Here is a 25,076-nt window from a genome sequence, read left to right as displayed (position 1 = left end):
ATGCGAGTGTGTACCTAATTCGTGGGCGTTTTGTTACATACAAATAATATCTATGGTGGCTGAAAAATTGGACATGAGCTGGCAATGTGCGCTCGCAGCCCAGAAAGCCAACTGTATCCTGGGCTGCATCAAAAGAAGTGTGGCCAGCAGGTCAAGGGAGGCGATTCTGCCCCTCTGCTCTGCTCTGGTGAGACCACACCTGGAGTCCTGCGTCCAGCTCTGGGTCCCCTTGTGTAACAAACACAGAGACCTGCTCAAGTGGGTCCAAAGGAGGGCCACGAAAATGATCAGGGGGCTGGAACACCTCTCCTATGAAGAAAGGCTGAGACAGGTGGGGTCGTTCAGAAGAGAAGGCTCCGGGGAGACCTTATTGCAGCCTTTCAATATATAAAGGGGGCTTACAAGGAAGATGGAGAGAGACTTTTTATCAAAGCCTGTAGTGACAGGACAAGGGGCAACAGTTTTAAACTGGAAGAGGGTAGATTTAGATTGGACTTAAGGAAGATGTTTTTTATGATGAGGGTGGTGAGACACTGGAACAGGTTGCCCACAGAAGTCGTGGATACCCCATCATTGCAACTGTTTGAGGCCAGGTTGGATGGGGCTTTGAGCGACCTAATCTAGTGGAAGGTGTCCCTGCCCACAGCAGGAGGGTTGGACTAGATGATCTTTAAGGTCCCTTTCAACACAAACCGTTCTGGGATTCTATATTAAAATCTCTACTGCAGTACAGTATGCTGATGCCCAACCCCTCATCGACTGCCCTACGGGTATGTCCGGCTGTTCAGTGCCTGGGATGGCAGCAGAGCCCTGCTGTTATTTAGGAGGAGGACATAAGGAGAGGAGGACCCTTCTCAGGGCAACGCACTTCAGACACGTCCGCACAGCCCTAGGCGGGTGTCTGCGGTGTGACCCACGCTCTCCCCTGCGGACCGGCCCTCCCGCCCGGTCACCGCGGCCCTGCCCGACTCTGTCAGGGTACTCCGCCGGGGGGAGGCGGCCTGGGTGCCGGCTGCGCTCCGCGGGCGAGGCCGCGCTAGGCCGCGGGCGGTGAGGCGCCGCCGCAGGCCCTGCTCCGGCAGGCCCGTGCCCGCGACGCCGCGGGGCGGCCCCGGCCGGCCGGCAAGAAGCGGCCGCAGGCCCCGCCTCTCCCCGCAGGCTCCTCGGCGGAAGGCTGGGGCGGGCGGAGCCGCTCGGTGCCGCATGCCGCCGCGGCCGGCCGGAGCCATGAGCTCCCACCGTAGCGAAAGCGACTGGCAGGGGCTGGTGAGCGAGGTGAGGCGGCGGGGCGGGGGCAGCCGCGGGCCGGGGCGCCCTGCCTCCCGCGGCGCGGCCTGGACGCCGGCCACCGGCCCTTCTGGGGCCGCCGGGGGAGACGGGCGGGCGGGCCGGCCCCGCCGCCGCGCCCGGCTGCTGCCCCGCTCCTCGGGGAAATTGTGCCGGGGCGAGGGGCACAGCCGGCGGGACGGGACCCCGGCCCGGCCCGGGGCCGAGAGGGACCCCGACCCCCGCGGCTGGGGCGGCAGCAGGTGGAGCCGACGGGGGCGGAGGGCGTTGGACTGTAGCCTGGTGAGGCTGAGCTGTACGGCCACGTCTGCCGTGTGACACAGCCGCGCCACGAACCGCCCTCAGGCTGCCGGCCCCGACCCCCTGCACGGCTGCTGAATGCCGGGGACGAGTGCCTGCGAACCTCTCGCGTATATTAACGACCGTGTGGCTGCCGGAAATCGGGGGATTAGGCGCCGAGTCTGCTGCCCGTTTGCAGTCGCCGGGGATTCACCTGTGGCGATGGCCCGTGGGGCCGAGGCCTCGGGCCTCGCTCTGCTGCCGGCTGGGAGGGAGGTCCGGCAGCAGCGCAGCCCTGCTGCGGCAGCCAGCGTGGGTCACGGCTCGGCTCCTGCGGGTTCGCTCCTCCGGCATATCCTCTGTTTTCTTACTTCACTTGAATCACAAATGAAAGGGTTTTGAGACCCATGGTGTCATTTATAAAATGGGAGAAAAAGCTGTAATACTACAGTGGCCGTGAGCTTCAACACGTGGAGGATTTTCAGAATACAAGGGTAGAAAATTTTATTATCTGCTATGTCCACATTAAAGGATCCACAGTGTTTACAGGTACACATTTTCATGTAGGATAAGTTACCAAACTCAAAACAACTTGAGGCCAGTATAATTTAAAGTAATATCATCAAAGTCAAGTCTGTTTAATAGGCAGAACCATGAAGTTTGAAGTAGGTTGGCATGATGATTTTTGCATTGCATTTGGCATTGCATTAATTTTGCATAACTATAAAAATAGTATTTTATGTTTACAGCTAGCAAACAAAACTCTGTGCAAATGGCATGGGCCTAGATCAACCTGACTGAGTCTACTGTCCTAGAGTACGATGCACACAGGTGAATTCCTCTGATTTCAGGAGGGCTTTGCCTCTGTGATGTTATGTAAGCATGGCTTAAGGCCCTGACCCGTCAAAAAGATGTACGAGTTCAGAGTCCTGAACCTGTCACTTCTCCCCGTGATTTCAGTGGGAGTTCATGTGGGCCCAGACCTGTGCTAGTACAGTACCTCCAGAATTGGAGACTACCTATGCACACAGTGCTTGCAAACACACAAAATCATCCAGAAGAAAGTGAAAAGTCTACTTTTAGTAGTATCCTGATCATGCAGTGTTGCATCGGACATCTCATTTCCCAAATGGAGTTTTATTTTGGGGGTGGGGGTGGTGTCACATGGCAGGGAAGGGTAAGAGATAGAGACAATTCACGAGGTGTGTTCAAAGGAAATGCCCCTATTCTTGGCTTCAAAAAGTCATTTAGAATTACTTTGGAACTTTTTTACTTTTGATATGATTTAACCTAAAACCTCAATGCTGAAATTGAACCAGAAATTGAAATTTCTGGTTTAGGGGCATCTTGATTGTAGTGCAGTTTAATGACTGTGCTAAGCTACATTCTTGAAAATACTTAAGCATACGTATAATTTCTTTTTTTCAGGAATGGTTAGAGGCCTAGTGATTTATATTCTGTTTTCCCTTCCTTCGTCTCTGTTCCCACAGCAGGCTTACAGCCTGTTTTTCTGCATGAAGTCTGTAGCACATGCTGTCAGGATATAGGCTTCCCTCTTTTGCCTTCCTCTTCCTTTGGCTGTTGTGATTAACTTTGTGCGATTTACCCATTAACTCCAACATCCTAATGGGTCTGTGAGAAAGTGGGTCTAACTTGTGAAGTAACTTGTAATAAGTTTTTCTGGTTTGCTGTATCCCTCAGTGGTACAGAGCTTCTCCAGGCCTCTTAGCTTCAATGCTAGGTAATTTTAAGTTTTGTTACCTACGCATTTTGTAAACATTTTGAAGTGCTTTCAAGATAGGAGATAACACAGGCAGGAAAAGACATGGAGGCTCTAAATGAACACTCTCACATTGCTGATGCTGGACAGTTAAAACATAGAATGGGGTACAAAATGTTGGTATAGAAGACCAGAAGCTGGTGGGTTCAGATCCATGGTCACATTCTTTTTCATTTCCACAAGCTCAGTCCTTTGAATTTGAAAGCTAGGATGTATTTCATCCATACTTACTTCTCAGCCAGACAGCCATGTTTATGGGTATGCTAAGCTGTTGACTTACACAAACTCATGTGAGTCAACTCCTTAATGGCTTGGTTGTCCTGTCTCTATAAGGGAGATGAAACATAATTAAATCCCATGACTATGAATGAAAAACATGATATATGAACTTTGTTCAAGGGTAGTTGGGGGCTTCTTTTTGAAAGGTTGTAGAAGCTTCCAACTCTGTATGTTCTGCTGTGGAGAAGGGTGTGATATCAGTTTTTGCCTGAATTCCATGTCATCTGTCTTGCGATCATTTGATGTAAGGATGATGACGGGATGGAGTAGGTGGTACCATGATACTGGGGTGGTGGGATGAGTTGAACTGTACTGGGAGATCACGTATTGTAGGAAAAAAGCACTTTTACGTAATCTGCAAGACCACCTCTGTCCTTGCTTTAGAAAGCTGACTTCTATGAGTTCGGTCTCCTTTCTGCTGAAGTCAGTGAGTGTGCTTCCATTCACTTCATTGAGAGTTGGCACTAGGCCTAATTTAATACTGCTTGGAGAACGTGTATTTTTGGCGGAGTTTTCTGCTGGAAGCAAGAAAGGTTTCCTAGGAAACCCATAGGGCTGGAGTGGTTGTCCTCCGTCCTTTCTGCTAGCTTCTCCCTCGGATTTGCCAACTTCTAGAATTAAATCCAATGTCAAAATGCTTCTCTTTTCCTTGTCACCTCCCACACATTAGAGCATTTACTGTATGCTATTTACAGCTACTCATATATGACTGTGCCTCCTAAAATTAGTTTGAAGAAATTTAGTTTCCCATTTAATTTGTCATTCTCAAGAGGCTATTTCTTGATTATTAACTGTGTATGGTCTTCGGCACCACAGAGGGAAGCGATGTGCTTGTGCTCTTGAACTCCCTTGCCTAGTAATTGCCAACTTAAAACTTGGAGAAAGAGTTTTGGGATCTATCAAATGCACAACTATTGAGCAGTAGTTCTAGTTGAAATAGCTAAATGTTCCAGACATGAATTCTGAATGAGAGTGAGAAACCTAACCTGCTTCTAATTGGCAGAACATACCTTTCCCATTGGTTGCACATTTTTTTTTATGTGAACAAGAGAAAAGAGGAAGGAAAATTAGTGAGATTTTCCTGTTTATAATCTCTAACTTTCTGTCACGTTGCCTTTTCTAACAGAGCATGAAATATAACTCACTAAACCCATGTGAGGGGACCTGACAGGCTTTGGAGACACCAATTTCAGAGCTTATTTAAACACGGGCAAATGCCAGTTGCTGTAGGGAAGAACAAAGTGGAGCGGATGCTCTGTGGTCCCTAGGTGATTGGGTTGGCATCGTAATGGCTTTGTAATTTGGAAAAGGAAGTGGAAACGCTAAAAGAGCCAGCACTGTGACTTACTGCTCTCCAAAGTTCTCAGGAGCTATAGAAGAGGTGCTACGGAGACCTGCATGCTGGGCTTTTAAGCAACAAAACAAGTGTTTGCTTCTCATGTTTCCATGTTCCAGGTTGGACTAAGATACCCATAGGGATGTTGAGGAACAAACATGGAGGAATTAATAATGTAATCAGATGCACAGCATACAAATCTTTTAAGGGCTGGGCCACATCGCAAACAATGTTATTTTGACTAATCAAACCAAATTATGGTAATTCCTAAATGACCGGTGAAGATGATGTGGTGTAATATTGTCATCAACACAAGACATGGTGTTCTGGGGAACTGCTTGTGTCACTTGTATCATCAGTGAATGATGCCAGCCTGCTTTATGTTTCAGCGGTCAGGAGGTAGCTAGTGAAGCAAGCGCTGGGCAGCAGGAAAAGCAGAGCTGATATTGTGGGATAAAACCAAGGACACTGCATTGTCTCAGGTTTTATCAGAGATGAGGACATGAGATGAGATGGCAGGCAAACAGCCAGTAATTGTGTATTTCTCTGGGTTTGAGTGCTTGACTCTTTCGGATAAGTTGAACAGTTTAGTCTGAAGTCAAGGGGAGCAACATTACTGAAACGTTAGTCAACAAACACCCCAAATAGTGATGTTGCTATGTATTTTGGGACCCTTCAGCTTGTCATTTCCACAACAAAGTTGCCTCCAAGAGTACAGTGAGGAGAAATTTGGTAAAACCTCAGGCAGTTCAGTAGCAGTTGGATCTCTTGTCCAAAACACGGTGAGTGGAGTTCATGGCTTCTCTGAGGGCATGGTGGATGATAGGTTTCCAGACCCAGCTACAATGTGGTGGCCCATTGGCACTTGGGAGGACGCTAGGTCCTGGAGTGTTGAGAGAACACAGAATATGATCCACAGTGATTCCAAAGCACAGTTTGGAGATAGTATCTCTACTTTTACCCTCAGAAAATTAGATATTTTCCTTCTTGGCACTAATTGCCATTAAATAGCCAAGTATAGGCCAGTAATTTGTACAGATTTAAAAGAAATTATTTTGTGATAGGAATTCAGTGTGTTTGTTGGTTTAAAAAAAGAAAATCTAAAACCTTGACAGTGTCCCAGCTTCATCAGATTATTAGACCATGTCTACAGCGTCGTTAATGAGATCTATCCAGATTTGTCACTAAAAATAGCAATGGACAAATAGGAAGTGTTCGATGTAGAGGGTCACCTTGGAGCAGTTACACTCTCCTGTAATGTCAGTCTCTTTTTACTCAATTTCACTAAAGTAGTTATCTGGCTGTAAAGCAGTTCAGGCAGTAACGTAGGATGTCATATATATTCCTTTAATTATTATGATCTTCCTTGTGGCAATTATAATTTGCTTTATTGCAGATAACAGCGAATTGGTAGATAAAAGTCACTAGACAGATATGAAAAGTTGTACATTGTAGCTTTTAGATTGAGAGTATAGCAGGTGGTTCTTGGTTAACTTTGTTTTTTAAACTCAAAGATTATTTTGGAACATCAATTAAAAAGAAACAAAAGACAATAAGAGTATTTTGTAGTAACTATAGTGCATAACAGAATTCACTTGTTTGTCTCACTGATAGACAGTATGTGAGACGTAGGCTTTCCTTCAATTGCAGAGGAAGAAATCTCTGTATGAATGCCAGAAGCATCTATTGAATGCTTTTTCTCAGACGATATCGGAAAACTTTCCTTATTGCTTGCATTGCTCCAAAAAGACTGTTAAACTCCTGTGTGCCTTTTGACAGCATACCAATTTTGCTGCACTTATTTGTCCATATATGGGAAATTGTTGGTGGGACTCAGTTGTTTCCCTGAGTAGAATCCATTTCTGGTGTACAGTTGTTAGGTCAGTTTATGGCCATTATTAGTACTTTTTTTTTTTTAACATTCAGAAGCATATATATTGAATAGCCTCTCTGAGGTCTGTCTTTGTATCATTTATTTTTCCTTCAAAAATGGTAATGGGAATTGGAAGCATAGCTCTGTCAAATAATCAAATTCCACAGAAATGCTGTGGCTTTATAGTTTCTTGTACCATAAGCCCATGGAAACAAATTACTATACATTATTACTATTTTTATCCCATTTATTTGGGAAAGTCAATATATGTAAAAGACAAAAATGGCCTCAAAAAGTCTTCTAGGTGGTCATTTTTATAGTAAAACCTAAACAGTACATTGATCAGAGATGCCAAGCCCCTTCCTTCCGTGTGACACATCATCAGTATATAATTCATCAAGTTAAAATACACTTTAAACAAGGAGGAGATCATTATTCCTTTTCATTTAGACCCTGAACACAACTGTCCCCACAATCTGTTTATGGTTCATTATCCTCAACCTAATAGATAATGGAGAATTCCCTTGCCCCTGCCAGTGCTGCTGTGAAAGGTGAAGCCTTCTTTTATTCTTTGAGTGTGTCCTTTGTGGAGAGGTGTTGCTCATGGCAGAAGCAAGATTGGTTTAGCACTAGGTCTGCATTTCCTGCCTGATAAAGTATTATTTTTTTTATAGTCTTATCCACATGCTCCAGTTAGCTTCCGACTCTCTCGTACACTGTTTCATGTACCAGCACTTGTGGCAAGGCTCAGAGGCACCTGCTCTTGGTGTGCGTGTCCTAAGGCGAGATGTTTAGCTTTGCTTCCCTCCCACTGTGTACATTGTATAGGCTGTTCTGCTCCACATAGGCGTTGGCTGATTGGGCCAACTTCATTCTTCCTGGTGGTTAAGGGAACAGGACAGGCTACTTGGTTCAGGGGTTTGAGCTGTTGGGTTTTTAACGTGATTTTACTCGGTTTTATTTGCAATTACTGTTTCAGATTGTTAGTGTATTTTAGAATTGACTGAGACATGAGATGAAACTGGAAGAAAGAAGAGAGATTGTCAGAGGCAAATATTTCACTGTAAGAGAAGGAATTATTTTATCAAGTTTGAAGCAGGTTTACCATATCACTATAATCACTTGCTGATAATATTAAAGTTTAGTTTCTAATAGCTTTCAGTGCTTTATCAGGGGACTTGACATTTGTGTAAGGTATCAGTAAGGACATAAGTACATAGGTACAGTTGCCTTTGTAAAGTTGATGCCAAGGCATCATAATCCAGAAAATTTATGGCAGGATTTCAACTTCAGTGTTGCCAGAAATAAAATTAATCCAAGGTGGAAGTGTCCTTTTTGTTAGTTCAAATCCTTCTTGGAATTGCTTTTTTCATTCCCTTCCCACTTTTTTGCAACTAAACATTTACCATTTTTGGAAAATGTTGCCTGTACTAATATACCAAACTCGCTTTTCCCTTTCTCATTGACTTGAAGTTGAGGTTAACAAAGTCAATTCCAAGCAAGTAGTACATATGAGTAATGACTTTTGTCCCAAAGAACAGCAGTGACTAGAACAGTATGGAAGTGCTGATGCTCTTGCTTTGTACAAGAGCCCATAATGACAAAGTATTCTTGTCAGAGTATATAATGAAACTATAAATTGTTTTCATGACTGCTGTGGTATTTGGCCTCTTGCAGAGCACATTCAGAAAGTATTTAGTGCCACGTCTTATGTGAGTAACATCAGAAAGAGAAATATATGCTTTAACATGAGCAGTGTCAAGTGATGGGTAAGAAGAATCTGCTGATTGAACATCATGTTAAGTGAAAAAAGTTGCTTGAAACTTCTGATAGGTAACATTTAGCCACTGCAGGAAAGGATGACATACACGTTTCTCTTCCTCTCAGTGGGGAAAGGCAATGAAGCAAATCAGACTAATGCAGAATAGCTAAGATTTGCAAGTTCTGCTTTGCTTTGTGCATGAGCCCCCTGCATGAGGTGGTGGCTGGAGGGGAAGGCTCACCTCTGCCTTCCCTCCCCATTCAGGTGCTTGCAATATTCCTGCATTATTTCCTGTTCTTTTGACTCGACAAGCAAGTGCATATAGTATCACAGCTAAATTAGTTTATTTTACCTGTGCTGATAGGGTATCGCACTGTAATTGTTTCAGACGCAAGGTAAATTTTGGTTGCCACTCATGCTACCCTTTCTGCTGTAACATGGCCCTCTTTCCCTGTCCAGGTGGGAGGCTGAGCCCAGAGGAGGCTGAGCTGGTAGCGGGGAGGAGGGAAGGGGGAATGAGCTGGGAAATGCTGGTTGCTAACTGAGAGCTGAGTATTGTGGACACAAGTAGAAAAGGGAGTTTGCACAGGCTTCTTCCTTCCAGCAGCCTTCCCAGGGCTGTGGGTCAAATTGCAAGGTTCCTCATACTATTGCATATGAGGAAAAAGAGGATAAACTTGAATTTTTGAATTTTCCAATTCACAGTGGTCAGGTGAGCATGTGGCCTTACAAATGCATTTCAGGCTTCTGATACAACAGATTTCTTTCCCGTGATTGTTATTAATAAGCTAAGACGACTTGTGGCAGACTGATCTTGTGCAAAGAGTCTTCCTCCATCTTTTCAGAGAAAAACTCTTGAAATCCAGTATGGGCTCTTAAATCCAGTACGGCCTCTTGAATCCAGTACGGGCTGGGGTAGAAATGGCTTGTTACAATTACATTATTTTTTTCTCTTCTGCAGTATCTGGTGTGTAAAAGGAAGCTTGAAAGTAAAAAGGAGGCATTGCTAATCCTTTCCAAAGAGCTGGACACCTGTCAACAAGAAAGAGACCAGTACAAGCTTATGGCCAACCAGTTGCGGGAACGACACCAGTCTCTGAAAAAGAAGTATCGGGAGCTGATTGTAGGTTGTTCTTTATGAATACTGTATAACTGGGGGACAAGAATCAACCTCAAAAAAAATCAAAAGGAGTCCATGATTGGTGCTGTAAAAATGTTTAGGTACTTGTTTACAGTAGTCCTGCAGTTGTACAGCCCTGATCATATTATTACTCATTTGTTCCGCATTGACGAGGTAGTGCCTGTTATATAAGACACAGAAAGACAGTGTGTGCTCTGAGGAAATTAGTTTCAGTCATAATTCCATTTAAAAACTGACTGCAGTATTATTATTCCACAGCAACTTAATGTGCCGTTATGAAAAATAATGCAACATAAATTTGTAATGACCTGCTGTTCTAGAAATGTAAACAAATCTTCAGCCTTTGACAATTTTTTGAGATGAAATTAATGTTACTGATATTAATCAAGATGCAGTATTTTAGAAAAAATTTTGATAACATTTTAGTTAAAATACGTGTTTTAAAATTTGATCCACAAAATTAATATAGTTGCTAGCTTCAGAAATATGTTGCCAATAAAATATGTCCCTTTTTTTGTAGGATGGGGATCCATCCCTTCCGCCTGAAAAGAGGAAACAGGTAGGATTTATTTTTCAGTTGATGTTATTTTTCTGCTACAAAACTACTTTGCAAAAGTGTGAAAATATAAACTAAGAAATGTGGTAAAAAGCAAACATTTCTGTCTGCTGAAAAGCTCAGTCTTTAAACTGTGGCTTCTTGTGCTTTTGTCTAAACATGTTTCACTCTGAAATATCTGAACTATCATTAATTAGAATATATGGCTATTGCTTTTATGTTCACCTGAGACTGAAATTGGTCAATGTACGGAGACTTGAGATTGTTCTCCTTGTTGTTTATCCTTCTTGTATTGAGTCCTAAAATGGGTTTGTGACAGAACTTCTTGTACTTAAAAGCAATTTGGGAATTCATTGTCTGCATCCCATAGTTGTTAATTTATTGTTGTGAGTACTGTTTTCCATTAGGTACTCTCCCAGGTCACTTGGGCTCTATGAGTTATAAGTGGTAAGAACAATGGTAATTGCATTTTATGGTTCCCCTGAAAAACTTTTTGCCTGCTCGCTTTTTTCCCTGCCCCGGAGATCCACATAGTGTGTCCCTGTTATGGAGTGTTGGTTGTCACACCTTAAAATTGTCTTAATTTTTAGAGAAAAATGGCACCCAAAACACAGTATGTGAGCAGGGAGAGGGGAACCCAAAATAACAAAAATTGTTACTGTAATTGCTAGTCCTGAAAGTCTTTTAACCATGTTTAAAACATGGTTATTTCATTCTCTTAATGGGTCAGAAGTTTTACTCATCATCCTTTCCCTGGGATTTTGCATGTAGTTCTTGCTACTTTCTTAAAATTGTAGGGGCTTAGGGTTTTGGTTGTTTTAAACTAAACTTTCAGAGGCAATATAATTACTCCTTCAGGCACTTAAACAAATAGCTGCCGAGAAGTCAGTGGCTCAGTGTAGAATCATTTAACTTCCTCATTATTTAGCATAATTTATCTGAAATTCTGTTATTTCAACAGAGTTCTAATAAAAGTTTATAACTAGATATAGGTTTATGCATTCTGACTACTAAAATTGGAGATGAAGAATATACAATTAAAAGGAAAAAAACAATGCAGTATATGGGTCGTTACAGACATAAGTAGGAAGGGAGATTTGCCATCCCATGGATGTTGTTCTAATTCCTCTTCCATCTTTCAAAACAAATAAATCTGACACTTGTTTCTAAAATACTAGCAAAATTTAGTCTAAATTCAGAAGCTGCAATTATATTAAGTGTTGGCAAATCTTACCATGGTAAGTGCCTGGAAAGCCATTTAATAATCTAGCTAGGGGTCTTTTTTTTCTGAGGAAGTTATATATTCATGCTAGGTAACAGTGAAAGAACGAAAGTCTTGTTCTCAGATGGGGTCATTTATAGGTCTCCCCCAAGGACTATATATACCTTAGGTTGTACAGTAATAGGCTGTTAGTGCACTTCTTGAGTTTTCATTCTCCTGAGAGGTATGTCAGTAGCATACAGGGTGGATAATCTGGAGTAGTTAGGGCAACCTTTCTGAAGAAGAGTACAGTTTTGCTTTGAGAAATGCATTACAGAATAATAAAATAAAGTTATGAATATTTTTCTATTATTACTGTATGTTCATTTCTTAGCATTTTCTTATCTAAGAAAGAGTGAAGTTCTCTGTGCTCTTTTGGACTTTTTCCATCCCCTTTTTGCCCAGAAGCCTAGTTGCCTGCTGGGAGAAGTTTGTGACCCCGGTCACTTTATAAAAATAGAGACCCCTGATCCTATAATGAACTTTGTGTGACACAAAAGTGGGTGCTGTTCTCATGGTCAGAAATGAGATGAAAAAAGGATATGCTGAACAACTTGCTATCTGTTAATGTTTCTTTAGTGCAACTGAGAAATTATTGTTGAAATTGCAATGTAGAATCTTAAATGTAATAGGTGGGTTGGAATTGCTACTTTCTTCTCCTTCATCTCTTCATTTTTCACCTTTATTATCAATTATGCTTTGTGACTTCTTAAAATGTCTTGTTTTCCACACCATGCCTTCTCTCCCTGTTTTGCAACACAGAATTTTCATGTTTTGTATAGAAATATCATGTAACCAGGCAATTTGTATCAGCAAGCAGTTAACTCAGAATGTGTTTTTGTTAAAATTGGTGTTACCTAAAGGTATCTTAACGTGCAGTGCTCTGCAGTGTTTTCCCTCTCAAAGCCGTGTGCAGTGGTACACATCTCTGACATAATCCAAAGATTGTTCCATGTGTGTCACCTTCTGACAACCAGCAAAAGCAGGAAATGAGAAACTGTGCTACTGAAATCGCTTTTCCTGCAGTAGGTGTTTTAACATTAGTGTTGTTATCACAGCCTGTGAGTTGTCAGTGTTTTTCTGGCCCCTCTTATTAAATATTTACAATTAAATGCTGTGGTTGAAGGTAGTTTTATAATGTCATGTGGTGTCAGGTGTAGGGTAAATAATGGAGGGGTGAAATGTTTCAGGAGGATAGGAACAATGATGAGTTGATTTTGATGTTAAAATTCACCAGAGATGGTAAACAACAGACACTCCCCTTTTTGAAAGGCGTGTTAAAATGTTGCCCTGTCTACAGAGCCTCTGTTGTGCATCCTATATAAACAGAAACTCTACCATTCTGCAGTGGCATACGTTTATATGCATTTGCTGTGATACAGAACATTTTTATGATATTGGGGAACAAATACCGGATATCTGTTGGGAAGTGTTGCCATGCTGGGGAACTTAAAGAAAAAAACATCGATGGGATTTCTAGCTTGATTTATACTGACTATTGTTTTTGTCTACATTGCTTAAATTTTCAATATAACTTCAGTTTGGGAGAAGCTTTGTTGTTGAAATAACAGATCAGTGAATCCTTTGACCTTCTATATGAAATGGAAGTTCTTTTAATACAGATGAGATCCTTTGAATAAACAAAGGTGAAGTAAAATGCATGGTTAGGAAAATGACTGTGCTGGGCCACAGTCCTAAATATGCTTTGCTTAATTTGATCTCAGTGAGACCACTCAGTTGGAGATAATGGGTTTGCAGTGGGACTGTCTGTCAAGAATAAAGCTGCAATGCATGTGTTCACTGATGAGGGCTTATATTTGTATTTTAAATGTATGAGGAATCAAATTGAATGGAGCTAAACATCACAGGATCACAGAACGGTTGAGGTGGGAAGGCAGCTCTTGAGATCAACTAGTCCAGTCCCCATGCTCAAGCAGGGCCACTTAGAGCAGGTTGCCCAGGACCGTGTCCAGTTGGATTTTAAACATCTGCAAGGATGGAGACTCCACAGCCTTTCTGGGCAACCTGTTCCAGTGTTTGACCACTCTCACAGTAAAAAAGTGTTGGGGTTTTTTTTTTGTGTTCAGATACCTGCAGGTATTGGGGTGACTAAAGGCTCTCATGAAGATCATGGCCTGTGAACATGAAGCTTCTTCCAGTTGTGTGAAGAAGGCCTCACTACTACTTCTTCCTGATCAGGAGATCTGTAGCAGATACCCAATACAAGAGCCTCTGCCCACTAATCTTGACCTAAAATCTCTCAACTGACTCCTGACCTGTCCCAAGGCAGGGCTCCATGCATTCACATAAAGGGCAACATCCCCTCCTCACCTTCCCAGCTGTCCTTCCTAAAGAGCCTGCATCCCTCCATCGCAGCACTCCAGTCATGTGAGCTATCCCACCGTTTCTGCACGATCCCAGTGAGATTGTAGCCCTGTAACTGCGCACAGACTTTGAACTCTTCCCCATGCTGCATGCGTTAGAGTAGAGGCCTCTGAGTGGCATCCAAGTGTGCCAGTTCTGCAGTACAGGCTTGAGAGCTTTCCCCACAAGGCTGTTCTGCAGGCACTTCCGTCTTTACATGCCTGCGCTCAAAGGGATTACACTTCACCTCAGCTGTTTTGTGAATTGCTGTGTTCTTTCTCTTCCCATCATCCCAGGCTCTTGGCTTGCCTACCTGTCCCAGACCTCTTTGTTCCCTCCTCCATCATTTGTAGTTTAAAGCTCTCCTTATGAAGTTGGCCGGCCTACTGGCAAAGATACTTTTGCCTCATGTAGTCAAGTGCATCCTGTGTCTTCCAAGCAGCTGTTGAGCCTTAGAGAGGATCCCATGGTCATAGAATCCTCTTTGAGGCTCCTAATAATGAGCCTCATAACATAATGATGACATAGTCCTAGTATAGAGCCCAGCTTGATAGTTACTCTTTTTGCCAGGCAAAAGGTTTCATCAGAGAATGTGTGAGTCTTTCCTGAAGGTCATGGTCCTTAACTCTGTTACAGTTATCTGTAGGTGTCCCAAGGTGATTCATTCAAGTCAAGACTCTGACTGCTTCAGTGATCCCTGACATCACAGCAGCATGCTTCCCACTCACCAAGACATTGGTCAGTCAGCTTGACTTCTGCTGATGAGTAAGTTCATGAGCGTGGCATTTTGGGGCAAGCAGAGCATCAGAAGGACCGGAGGTTCCAGACAGGAGTATGTTGTGACATACCACAAATGGACCCATTTTGATCTCTTTCACTTCCACTTCCAACTTCTAGCTTGATGTACTCAGCTGTCACAATTCGCTTTCGAAACAAACTTCAGGGATTACCTTATGACCGTTTTTGACATCAGAAAAAATGACTAGTGCAACTATTTCTTGTTAATCAATGAATTTGGGAAGTTTTGCTAGTCTTGTGCTGAGGCGCAAAAGCTGCATTCAGAGTCTTGTGAGATAAAATCTTCAGACAAAGTACACTACAGGGTAAGCAATCATTCTGTATTTATCTCACAAGGGTGCTGTGAAGATTAATGTGATTTCCTCCTCTCTTCAGAGGGTTTGAAGATGAAAAACATTATGCATGTGCCAAACTGAGACCTATGTGCTTTGTTCTGGGTTGTAGGTGTATGTGTTTGACTCCCATAGTGTAAGGTAGCAGATGGAAAACAGTGCGATCGTTTGCCCTGGCAATGCGTCAGAGAGCAATATTCCCCTGGATTTCAAAATGTGCCTGTGTGAGAGCGTAGCCAGTGGAGAGATTTTGGTTTCTGCACACTGAAATTTGCTGTTCCATTGATAGGAGCAGGTGACAGTATGCAAAAGCTAGAATTTTTTATGACTGGGAGTCATACTTTGTGAAGTGACACTGTTGTTTCTTCAACACGTAGGTTCTGCAGTAAACATGAGGGTAGGAGGGATGAAATGCTGATTCTAATAGATGTGATTGTCCCTCTTTAAAATTTGGAGCTCTGTTCAGACCCCCTGTGTACAACTCTCCTCTCGTTGTTGTGCCTTACCTTGATGGAATAGGGAGACACTTTTCCACACCCCTGCACCTGAATACTCTTGATAAATATTCTGTTAATTAGTCACAACACTCAAAATGTTTAAGGGATTTTGATTCTTTTTGTGCATTATCTCAGAGTTTAAGTTGTCCTTAAGATCTCAAAGCAGCTAAAATATTTCTGATAAAACAGGCCAATGAAACAGTCTTTTCTTCTACCATAGTGTATTAGTCTTTGTATAAGTAATAATTAATAATTTCTTTTTGACTACATTCATCTGCTGTCAACAAAAACTTGATGCCTATATGAAGTATGGGAGGACTGCAGTCCCTTATTGAACCTTCACAGTGAAGTAATTTCTGCCAAGTAACTTCTCATGATACTGGTAGTTCATACTGACACCCTCGGTTGTTGCTTATGGTGTACATTAACAAGTTGCTTTGCAAAAATTGGCCTCTTAAAGGAGTCTGTAGTTGATGCTAACCTTATTTTGTTTGTCAGCCTTTGGCAAATGCTCTAGGTCCAGCTGGGTGGTGTTTGATCCTGTACAACACTGTGCTAAGCTAATACACAGAAGACTGGTTGAAAAGGAGGGAAAAAGTATTAATTTTATACGTCTACTGCTAAAGTGGCTTTTTGGTTCTATTAATCAGCTCTATAAAAATTCTGATTGCTGACTGTCTTGAAGGTATGCGAGCGCGAGCGAGTCTTTCTTGTTTTGCAGAGCCTTGTCAGGTTTTGACTGGTGTGCTTCTGTGGTGGGATTCCTGCCTGGTTCTCAGAGCAGCTTATACTCAGAGGAGGAGAGGGTTTTCTTCTTCTCTTGTTTTACGTCAAGTGACTGCTTGGCAAGGCTTTGATTTTTGCTGTTGTATTTCTGTGGGGAAATATGACCCGTATTAAGTGTATTTTGTTTCGTATGCCCAGGACCTATAGTTTCAGAAGTCTTCTCTACATGTTTTTTCAACTTAAAGAGAAAAATACAGTAATTTTTGCTTTTTATCGTAAGGAAGCTAGTGCTAGGGGAGGTTGTCATTTCTACCTTGGAGTGAACAGTGGTAGTTGGTAAGCAAAGCAGGTTTTTCTGTATTAATTCAGCCATTTCAATCATATGAATGCATTGGAGGAGAAACTGCAATTAAATTTGCTATCAGTCACACCCATCAAGTGTGCTTAATGTTTCATCAAACTTTTTTTTCTGTCAGCCCTATAATTCAGTGTTCTTCTTTGTTTGAAGGAGTGGCTGAAAGAAACATAAAAGACTGTAAACTGCAGTATAGAAATGCTTGTTTGTATTTAAAAATATTTTTAAACTGTAAAGTAAAGGTATGTTGAAAGTTTCTCCCTCTTCCCCCTTGCCAAATTACTTTTTCAGGCAGTATCTAAAGGCAGAAAGTCCTTTTTTTTAAAATTCTTTTTTTTTTAACTGTCGGATAAGATTTATGTGCAAGAGAATTGAGAACTATATTAAAGACTGTGTTACTATCCATCATTTTTAAAGTGGTGTGAAGAAAAATAACACTGTGTGTATGTGTGGCTAGATTTGCAAAATTGTTAGAGGAGCCAAATTCAAATGTAGTGCATAATGCCAGGGATGACTATTTGGAGTTACTTCCCCCTTGCTTCTTCTTGGGTCATTGGTCAGTAGTGAGCAAAGATCCGTTGCTGTCTGACAGGTATTCACTGGCTTATGTTAATAAATATTTATAGGTATTTTTGTCGGTAGTTTCCGATGCTCATCTGTAGCTAAAAGTAAGGCTCTCTTCCACTTTCTATCCCAAAAAGTTCTTGCAAATTCTAACAAAGTCTAAGTGGAAAAGGGTGAGGTCTGTGATCCCGTCCCATTGAATCTTTCACTCTCTGGTCTGTTCTGATTTATGGTGCTTTTTTCCCTCTATGTAATAAAGGTAGGCACTTCCCACTCAGCACTCTCACGTCAATCTTTTTCACCTTTCATCCTACGTTCTGGTGGGATCATTGTCAATAGTCGCGCTTGCTTTTGGTCAGAGGAAAAAGGAACATGGGGACAGTTTCTTATGTCTATGGGGGTTTGGACTGCGCTCAGATTGTACGTGCATGCTTCCCCATGACAGATGGACATAAAACAAATAGCTTGTTGTGCTGCAGAGGCTCAGGAATACCTACCGGAAACTGAACTTCTCCAGAGGTGGACAGAGGTCCAGAAAGATTGTCTGATATTGGGCAGTCAATTAGAGACTTGAATGAAGCACTGTCTGTTATTTAATATTACAAATAGTTGCATTGAGAGAGGGTAGGAGAAACAGTTTCCACTGTTGTGGGTCGTTGCAGAGGTAGGACAAGATGAGGCAGGAGAAGGTCCAGACCCCTGCATCTTTCCATCCTGTTACCCACAGCTCAGAAATCTCTCTTCATCAGTACTTTGGAGTCAGTTTTGAATAGCGTGAGTGAAGGAAGTAAAGTCTCTGGCAGTTACAGGAGACTTTTTAAGTCTTCATGTAGAATCAAAAGAAACTGTCAAAGAAATTGAGTCTAGAGAAGCTGAATTTGGCTAATTTTCAGAGGGTTGTTCTGTGTTGCACAGGTAAATGATATGAGCTTTATTGTCTGCTGAAGTAGCTTGTCTTAAATTTCTAAGTGAATTCTGTGTTTGTTCTATGAATATTGAAAAGAAGTTGCCAGGTGGAAAAATGAATCGCCTTTCTCCTTGCATAGATTTCTCCCCTTTCTTCAAAAAATACATGGCTTACAGGTTCACAAAGCCAGTCCTCCATTGTTAGTTTTATCATCTTTCAACCATATGGTATGTTTTTTTATATATGCCAAAGAAATGGTACCAAGTCCAGGTGTCGTTCAACATATCCTCTTGGCTGGCTTTCTTTAAGCCCAATAGAGCACTTTTGAAAATAAAATATTTCTCCTTCTATCCACATTTAACCCAGAGCTTTAATGAGGTCTTGCCAAAACTCTTAAAACTGGGAACAATTTAAATTATGGTTGTATGGAACCTCTAAGCCAGGGAAATTAATAATTGCTGGAGACCACTTCTGTGACTTAGTTTGGTTGGTTTAGTTTAACAGAAGTATAATAGAAGCTTTGCATTAAGGAGCAAGTCTATACTTAGCTCATTGTAATGCTCTTAGCATGCTTAAATGAGGCTGTTTTATTTTGGTGTTTAAAATTCTTTGTTTAAGGTTTCTTCCAAAATCCCTGTCTCGAGTATAAAGGTTTTTGTCACGTTAAGTCATTTATATGACTGACAAATAAAATTCAGCATAGAATTGCAATCCCAGAGAAATGGTTTTAAAGGAAATAAATCTGAGCAGGAAGATTTAGTGTAGGCATAGTAATGCCTTTCCTGCAGTTACTGGGAGCCAGGTTTTGACTACAGACTGCTAGAATTCTGGTATTGTGGCTGTAAACACTGATTAGTGAGATTGAGTTTTTCCCAGGTGTTGAAATTACATGTGCTATTGCAGTGTTAGGAGTTGTTCAAATCCATCATAAAAAGGGACTTTATAAATAGAAGTGTTTCGCAGAGGTTTGTGCAAATCATGTTCCTTTTAACTAACTCAGTCTAGTGGTTAGATGGCCTTTATTGAAAGTTAGCTTTCTTAGGGGAAAAAAAAAAAAGCGCATCTGAGCAGTAGCCATAGATACTTCAGTTTAAATACAATTTCCTGCAAACATGGGTTGTTCTCTTTCTTTTAAACAGCCATTAAGGAGTACCTCTCAGAACCATTGACTGAGTGTGTTCTGAAGCGCCTTGATTCATTCAATATATAAATGACTATTACATATTTGTTTAACGTGTAGGAAAAAAAAAATCATTCTACCAAAGCATACTTGAGGAACCTTTTGCATTGCTTGAATGGTTGCAGTCTTCAAAATAAAATTAAAGGCAGCTTAATTGTGGCCCTACAATTTCCTATTTACCTTTTTTTTTGCTATTATACTCTTTTCCAAAATTGTATATTTGCAGTCTTCAGGTATATCAGTAGTTTAAAAAATGCTTTATTTTTTTCCAAAACTGTGAGAAACTTGCATTACTTTCTTCTGAAGCTTTGATCTCGGAGCACCAGAAGTGCAGAAGCTGTAGCAGTGAATCAGGCTTGTTGTTCATCAAGTAGGATGTATCAGTTTCTCGAGTTACTTTTCCAGTTTAAAAGTTTGAAGTTATTGCTGTTTTAGACCAATTGGATTTTGGAGCCGGCTTCTTCATATAGTAGCATACAAAAGTGCCAATTGATTGTAGTTTAATAGGCTAATCCTTCAAATGGTCAGATGCATGCATAGCTATATTCATGTTAATAGTTCTCTTAAACATAAAACAGGACGTGTGGAAATAGCAGTTGATAGTGTATGAGTTTTAGAGATAAAACTCACAAAAACATCCTATGAGACATCAAGTGGTAGTGAGAATAACTGGGTAAAAGAGCAGAACTGAAAAAGAAGAGAGGGCTCAAAACAGAGTCATGGGGGAATTGAAAGAGAAGCACAGCAAGTAGGGAAAGTAAAACGAAGCCTAAAATACCAAGAGAGAACTAGGAACGGTCAGTTGATGGATTGGCCTCAAACCCAGGGAGTACCTGTAAGGGTAGCTTAGAAATGTTGACTCATGAGGCTTTACCAAGTCACGCTTAGAAGATCTGAAATTTCTTTTTCCATTTCTTTTTATACCCTTCAGATTTGTGGCAATGGATGACACGCCTAGCTGTCCATAGGCAATGTCTTGAAAGGCTGCGCATTGGCCACTATAACTCTTTTAGAAGAGATGTCATTGGTAGGCTTTTCCTGTGCTACAACATATGTGTATTCGTGAGAGATTGTTGGGGGGGGGGGGGATTTATCTGTAGTATTTGCTCATTTTCAGATATCATAGATGGGAAAGGAGGAGATTGCATTATTTTTTGATTAGTGATCAAGCTGATGGAATTTAATTATAAAATTATAGACCAGACTGCTCGCCCTGCTACCTTAGTAGGTTAATGTAAATGATAACTTTTGACCTGGATTATTTGGGGGAGGGTGGTGTGGAGTGTGTGTTTTTAATCTCTTGCTTTCACCTCTGTTTTTCTAGAAGTCTACGTACTAGCTAACAACGCTAGTCAGGTCATGTTTGAAGTTTTGTGCTGCTAGATATCCATGGTACACCTCCGTATAGGGGCAGGGACTCTGGCTGGCCTCCTCTTTACTGGCTAGGAATCTGCTCTAACCACTATTAGGGAATATAATTATATCATCATTATTTCTCAGCTGTGCCTTTTGTCTAATTATATGCAAGTTTAAAACTATTATTTTGGCAACTTTGTCTAAATATTGTGAAAGTACTCTGCATTTTGCTCTTCCCAGCAGCCAAGATATCAGAACTAGCGTAGATGTTTTCACTTCATTTTGTTTGGGGTTTGTGTGCTGTTCTGGGAGTGTGTATGCATACATGCTGTATGTATTTCCTACTATTAAAGATAAAGGAACCCTGGTGACTTTTGTTGTTATCTCTGTAATGAAGCATGAAGTTTGGGTACCAACAACAATAAAAGTAAATATTGTTGGCAGAGAAGGAGTAAGTCTAGGGTTTCTTTTCAGTCAACACTTACACTTCTCTGCATAGGCACTAACTTTTGACTGCTGTTTGCTCCTTTTCTAGGCAAATCTTGCTCAACTACTGAGTGAGGCTCAAGATCGAAATAAACATCTTGGAGAAGAGATTAGAGAGCTTCAACAGAGACTGGGAGAAGTACAAGGGGACAATAAGGTATTATAAACTTTTGTTATCAGTAAATGGCGTGGAATGTGTAAACTGGGCTGGAGTTTTGCATTTACTTCTTAGGAAAACAAATAACACAATGGGTTGCAGAATTCTAGAATACTTGGATTTCAATAAATGCTCAAAACTGTAGAATGAAAAAAGCTTGTATAGGATGCCAGTAAGTGCAGCTTATTATATATTTTTTATGCTGCTTTTGCTCTGTTGTCCTTAACTATGCATTTTGCACCAAGCCTTGCTTTAATGGTCTCAGACTTACTTTCCCTCTTTCCCTCTTTCCCTCTTTCCCTCTTTCCCTCTTTCCCTCTTTCCCTCTTTTCCTCTTGCTATATATTTCATTAGTGGTATTTCCTCTTACAAATAAGTATGGATAAGCATTTCTTCTTCATCATGTGATAATTTTCAATTTTTTTGCAATGAAAATGCAAAATTTTAGTAGATGATAAAACCAGGGGAGGCATAATTTTTCCCTTCAAAAATATGGAGCAGGTGATCACAAATATATATAGTGAGCTTTGTATTAAGCCCTCATCCTATTACCCTTACATAACTAATTTATTTTATTGCTAAATTTAGCAAGTTATATGGAACATTGCTCAAAATCTGCCATTTGGTATTAATCAAACTCCTGTTGTCTCTGTTAATTGAAATATTTAAACTCAAGCCAAATGTGTGTAACATTCACAGCTGGAACTGTATGCAAAAGTACGTTCAGAGATCAAACTAGTGAGAGGTTGAATTTGATAGTTGAGGTGGTTAACGAAGTAAAAAATGAAACAAATAATGAATGATAACTTCCCTTCCTCAACTACAGTTTTAAAGTTACAGGATTTAAGAATGTGAATAAAAATGATGTGGCTTTTACTTATTCAGGTGGCTTTTTTCTTTCTGTTTAAGTTCATTTTATTTTATTTATTTTATTTTAAGTATATTGTGATAATGCAGTTTTATTCATTGTTTATCACAAAGGTCTTCCCTGAAGGTGTGCAGGGAGCTGGGAAAGGCTCAAGTGAGACCTGAATTGTAGTATGCCTAGCATTCGGTGTAACTTCCTCAAGTCTTCAAAGACCATCTTCCCCAGTGTTTCTTTTCCTTTGCATGTTATGGTTTGAACTATATTACAGTGTGGAAGGCAGTGCCTTGCAGTTCTTCAGGACCAATATTATGCCATACAGCCTTTCCCAAGCCAGTCCTGAACAAATAACAAGGGTTTGTTAATACAAACAGAATACAAAGGTAGTACCACTGCAACGTATTTAAATATCAAGGTTATGTACCTATTCTAATTCCTTATAACAACATGATCTTGGTAAGACAGAGCTGCCTACTTTGTGCTTGAACTGGCTTTGTTTACATTTGCCTTTGTGGGTTAACTTGATATTAGCTGGTCATCTTTGTGACATCTGTATTCTCGGCATGAATTTGAATTCGTGACCCTCATAAGGAATGGAAAAATACAAAAAGAGTTATTCTGCCCACTGTACCCCTCTTCAAAAGGTGCAAAATAGTGCATCACTAAATAAAGAGGGGGAGGAAAGAACTGCATCAGACAGGGATTAATTTAGGCTAGGATTTTCATTTTTGGAACACATTCTTCACTTTCCTAGTAAATGAGAAATAGAGCTTATTTTAGAGTCAGGTTGCTGTTTTTTGAAGTGCCTAAAAAAGCATTGCCATCTCTCTGAGGGATTTAACACTCTCCTCCTGGGTCAGATTTTGCTCCCTTCTAGCTTTGGTGATAAAATTCTAGGCTTGTTCCTGAAGCCATTCTGTTCTGCTCATCAGTTCTCCTGTACTGGCAGCTGGGTTACTTCAGGCACTGGAGTCCAGATAATGCATGGTATATACAAAAACAAAGAACTATAATAATTTGCTTGTTCTTACATTTTTTCCCCTGCATTCTTCTCTCTGCTTTTCCAAAGTGAGGGAGGGCATCCTGCCCAGCTGGTCTACGTCAACCTTACTTCTGGCAAGAGATGAACAAACAGCTGCTTTTGCAGCAAGTGAAGCTGCTTATGGATGAACAATTCTGCCTGTGTCTGAGTAGGGGTGACTCATGCGGTCTTTGTCACTGAGTGGCAAGAGCTTTGTAGGACTAAAAAAGAAAAAAACTCTTTAAATATCACACATTAGCTCTATTGATAAAGAATTGTTTTGATAGCTTGTCTTGTTTTTCACCGCTTTAATGTTTGCTAGTAGCAGGATACAGTCACTTGGATTAGCAAGACCTTAAACTGGTGACATTTTACTTGTTGTTGGAATCATGTTAAGTACGTCATCAGTTAGGCAATAACAAATTACTTGCATTTGGTTTAACTGGACTAATTTTTTCCTTTAATTTCAGCTAGAATTCTGTTGGCATGAATAATAAAACTTCTTCAGGCAGCCTCTGGAAGGATTTGTTGCTGCAGTTTCAGAAATACAGCAATAGTTAGACTGCAGCGCTCCAGCAACAGATATCTAAGACTATTTATTTTTATGATTGATCACAATCTCTTATCAGCTCTGACACATGAAAACTATTCTATGTTTATGATAGTTATTTGTAAATCTTTTTCCTTCCTAACGTTGTGGCAGCAATGCTTGGGGAACAATTACTTAAACTTAGAGGAGGATAGTTAGGAAATACAATTCTCGCTTGTAAAAGGGTGAAAATGGAAAGCATAAGAGAAACTGGAGGCTTCTGGAAGACTAGATGACTCAGTTGCCTTCACTTGAATTCCTACCCACGCAAAGAAATGATTTTGTAAGCTGTTGAGGGCAGTGCTAAGTGAGAGGAAGATGCATAGAAAACAATGGCTGCAGTATTACTGACAGTTCGCTATTATAAGGCAGACAATCATTGATGCAGCAACAGTAAGGAATGTTGAATGTGGTGCATGTGTTTTGGCAGAACTGGGACTTAAGGTAGCAAATTTCCATAGTTCTGGTTCACTTTTTGAGATTTTTTTAAGCAACGTGGTGAAGACAATTGCTGTCAGTGACTGTGGCTAAACATGATGGTTTCTGCCTTCCATGAAGAATTTACTGGTTGTGCTTGTTCCCCTTTTCCTTCTGCATGTTTTATCGATAATCAGGAATGTACAACTTTGGCACAGGCATTGTCTGTGGACTCCTAACCTGCACAGCAACTATAGCAGTGAAGCCTGTTTGGGGCATTGTGGGGCTGCTACAGAGTTGCTACTTTATAAATAATTATTTTAGCTGACGCTGATAAGAAAAAGTTGTGACATTAAAATAATAAAGACTAGTGGCTTGCAGCACTGGATTGTTTCGGTTAACAATCTATGGGTTCTTGACAAGCAGAAGTTATCTCTGGTAAGGTGCTATTAATTTAAATCCACTTTGCTGTGAATGCTGTTCACAGAATCCTGAGGGGTAGCATTAACCTATTCTCTAACTGCAAAATGAGGTTGAGCGGTCCTTTCCTCAGTGGTTTCTGAATGACAGAAATAAAAATACAGCAGCCAGAGGGCGGGTGTATAAAGTTTATAACAAAACACTAATATATGAAATAAACCCTTAACCCTCTGGCATAACACTTAGTGTCTCTTTGGGTCACAGCGTTTTCAGGGAAGAATTTTATAGCAGGTGGTGCTGCCTCATGAGACATTCGCAATGCAGAATTAAAGGACTTGGCCTGTTCTGCCCTGTCAACTCGCTGATTGGCCAACTGTCTGGACGAAGCACTCTGTCGTATTATGGATTGGTGTTTTACTTTATTTTATGTATGTTTATAATACTGCTTTCACTGGCTGAATTTGGATTTCTGAGGCATTCTTTTTGTA

At 41.0% G+C, this 25,076-nt stretch overlaps 1 protein-coding gene across 3 annotated transcripts in view; it reads left to right on the top strand.

The window, feature by feature from the left end:
• The first annotated feature begins 1,013 nt into the window (after positions 1–1,013).
• The window catches only part of CCDC149 (coiled-coil domain containing 149), a 53,467-nt gene continuing 29,404 nt past the window's right edge, over positions 1,014–25,076 (top strand). The window contains exons 1-4 of one of the 3 annotated variants that reach the window (XM_075499861.1): positions 1,014–1,275; positions 9,558–9,719; positions 10,258–10,296; positions 21,169–21,276. In XM_075499861.1, the coding sequence (XP_075355976.1) occupies positions 1,204–1,275; positions 9,558–9,719; positions 10,258–10,296; positions 21,169–21,276 (381 nt within the window). In that variant the 5' untranslated portion in view covers positions 1,014–1,203. The remainder of the gene's footprint in view (positions 1,276–9,557; positions 9,720–10,257; positions 10,297–21,168; positions 21,277–25,076) is intronic. The other 2 variants (XM_075499862.1, XM_075499860.1) reach the window with 2 other exon arrangements.

This window comes from Mycteria americana, chromosome 4 (genome assembly GCF_035582795.1).
Source record: "Mycteria americana isolate JAX WOST 10 ecotype Jacksonville Zoo and Gardens chromosome 4, USCA_MyAme_1.0, whole genome shotgun sequence".
Classification (NCBI taxonomy): domain Eukaryota; kingdom Metazoa; phylum Chordata; class Aves; order Ciconiiformes; family Ciconiidae; genus Mycteria; species Mycteria americana.
The sequence above is the reverse complement of the archived record's forward strand: the minus strand, read 5'-3'. Positions and strand labels throughout refer to the sequence as shown.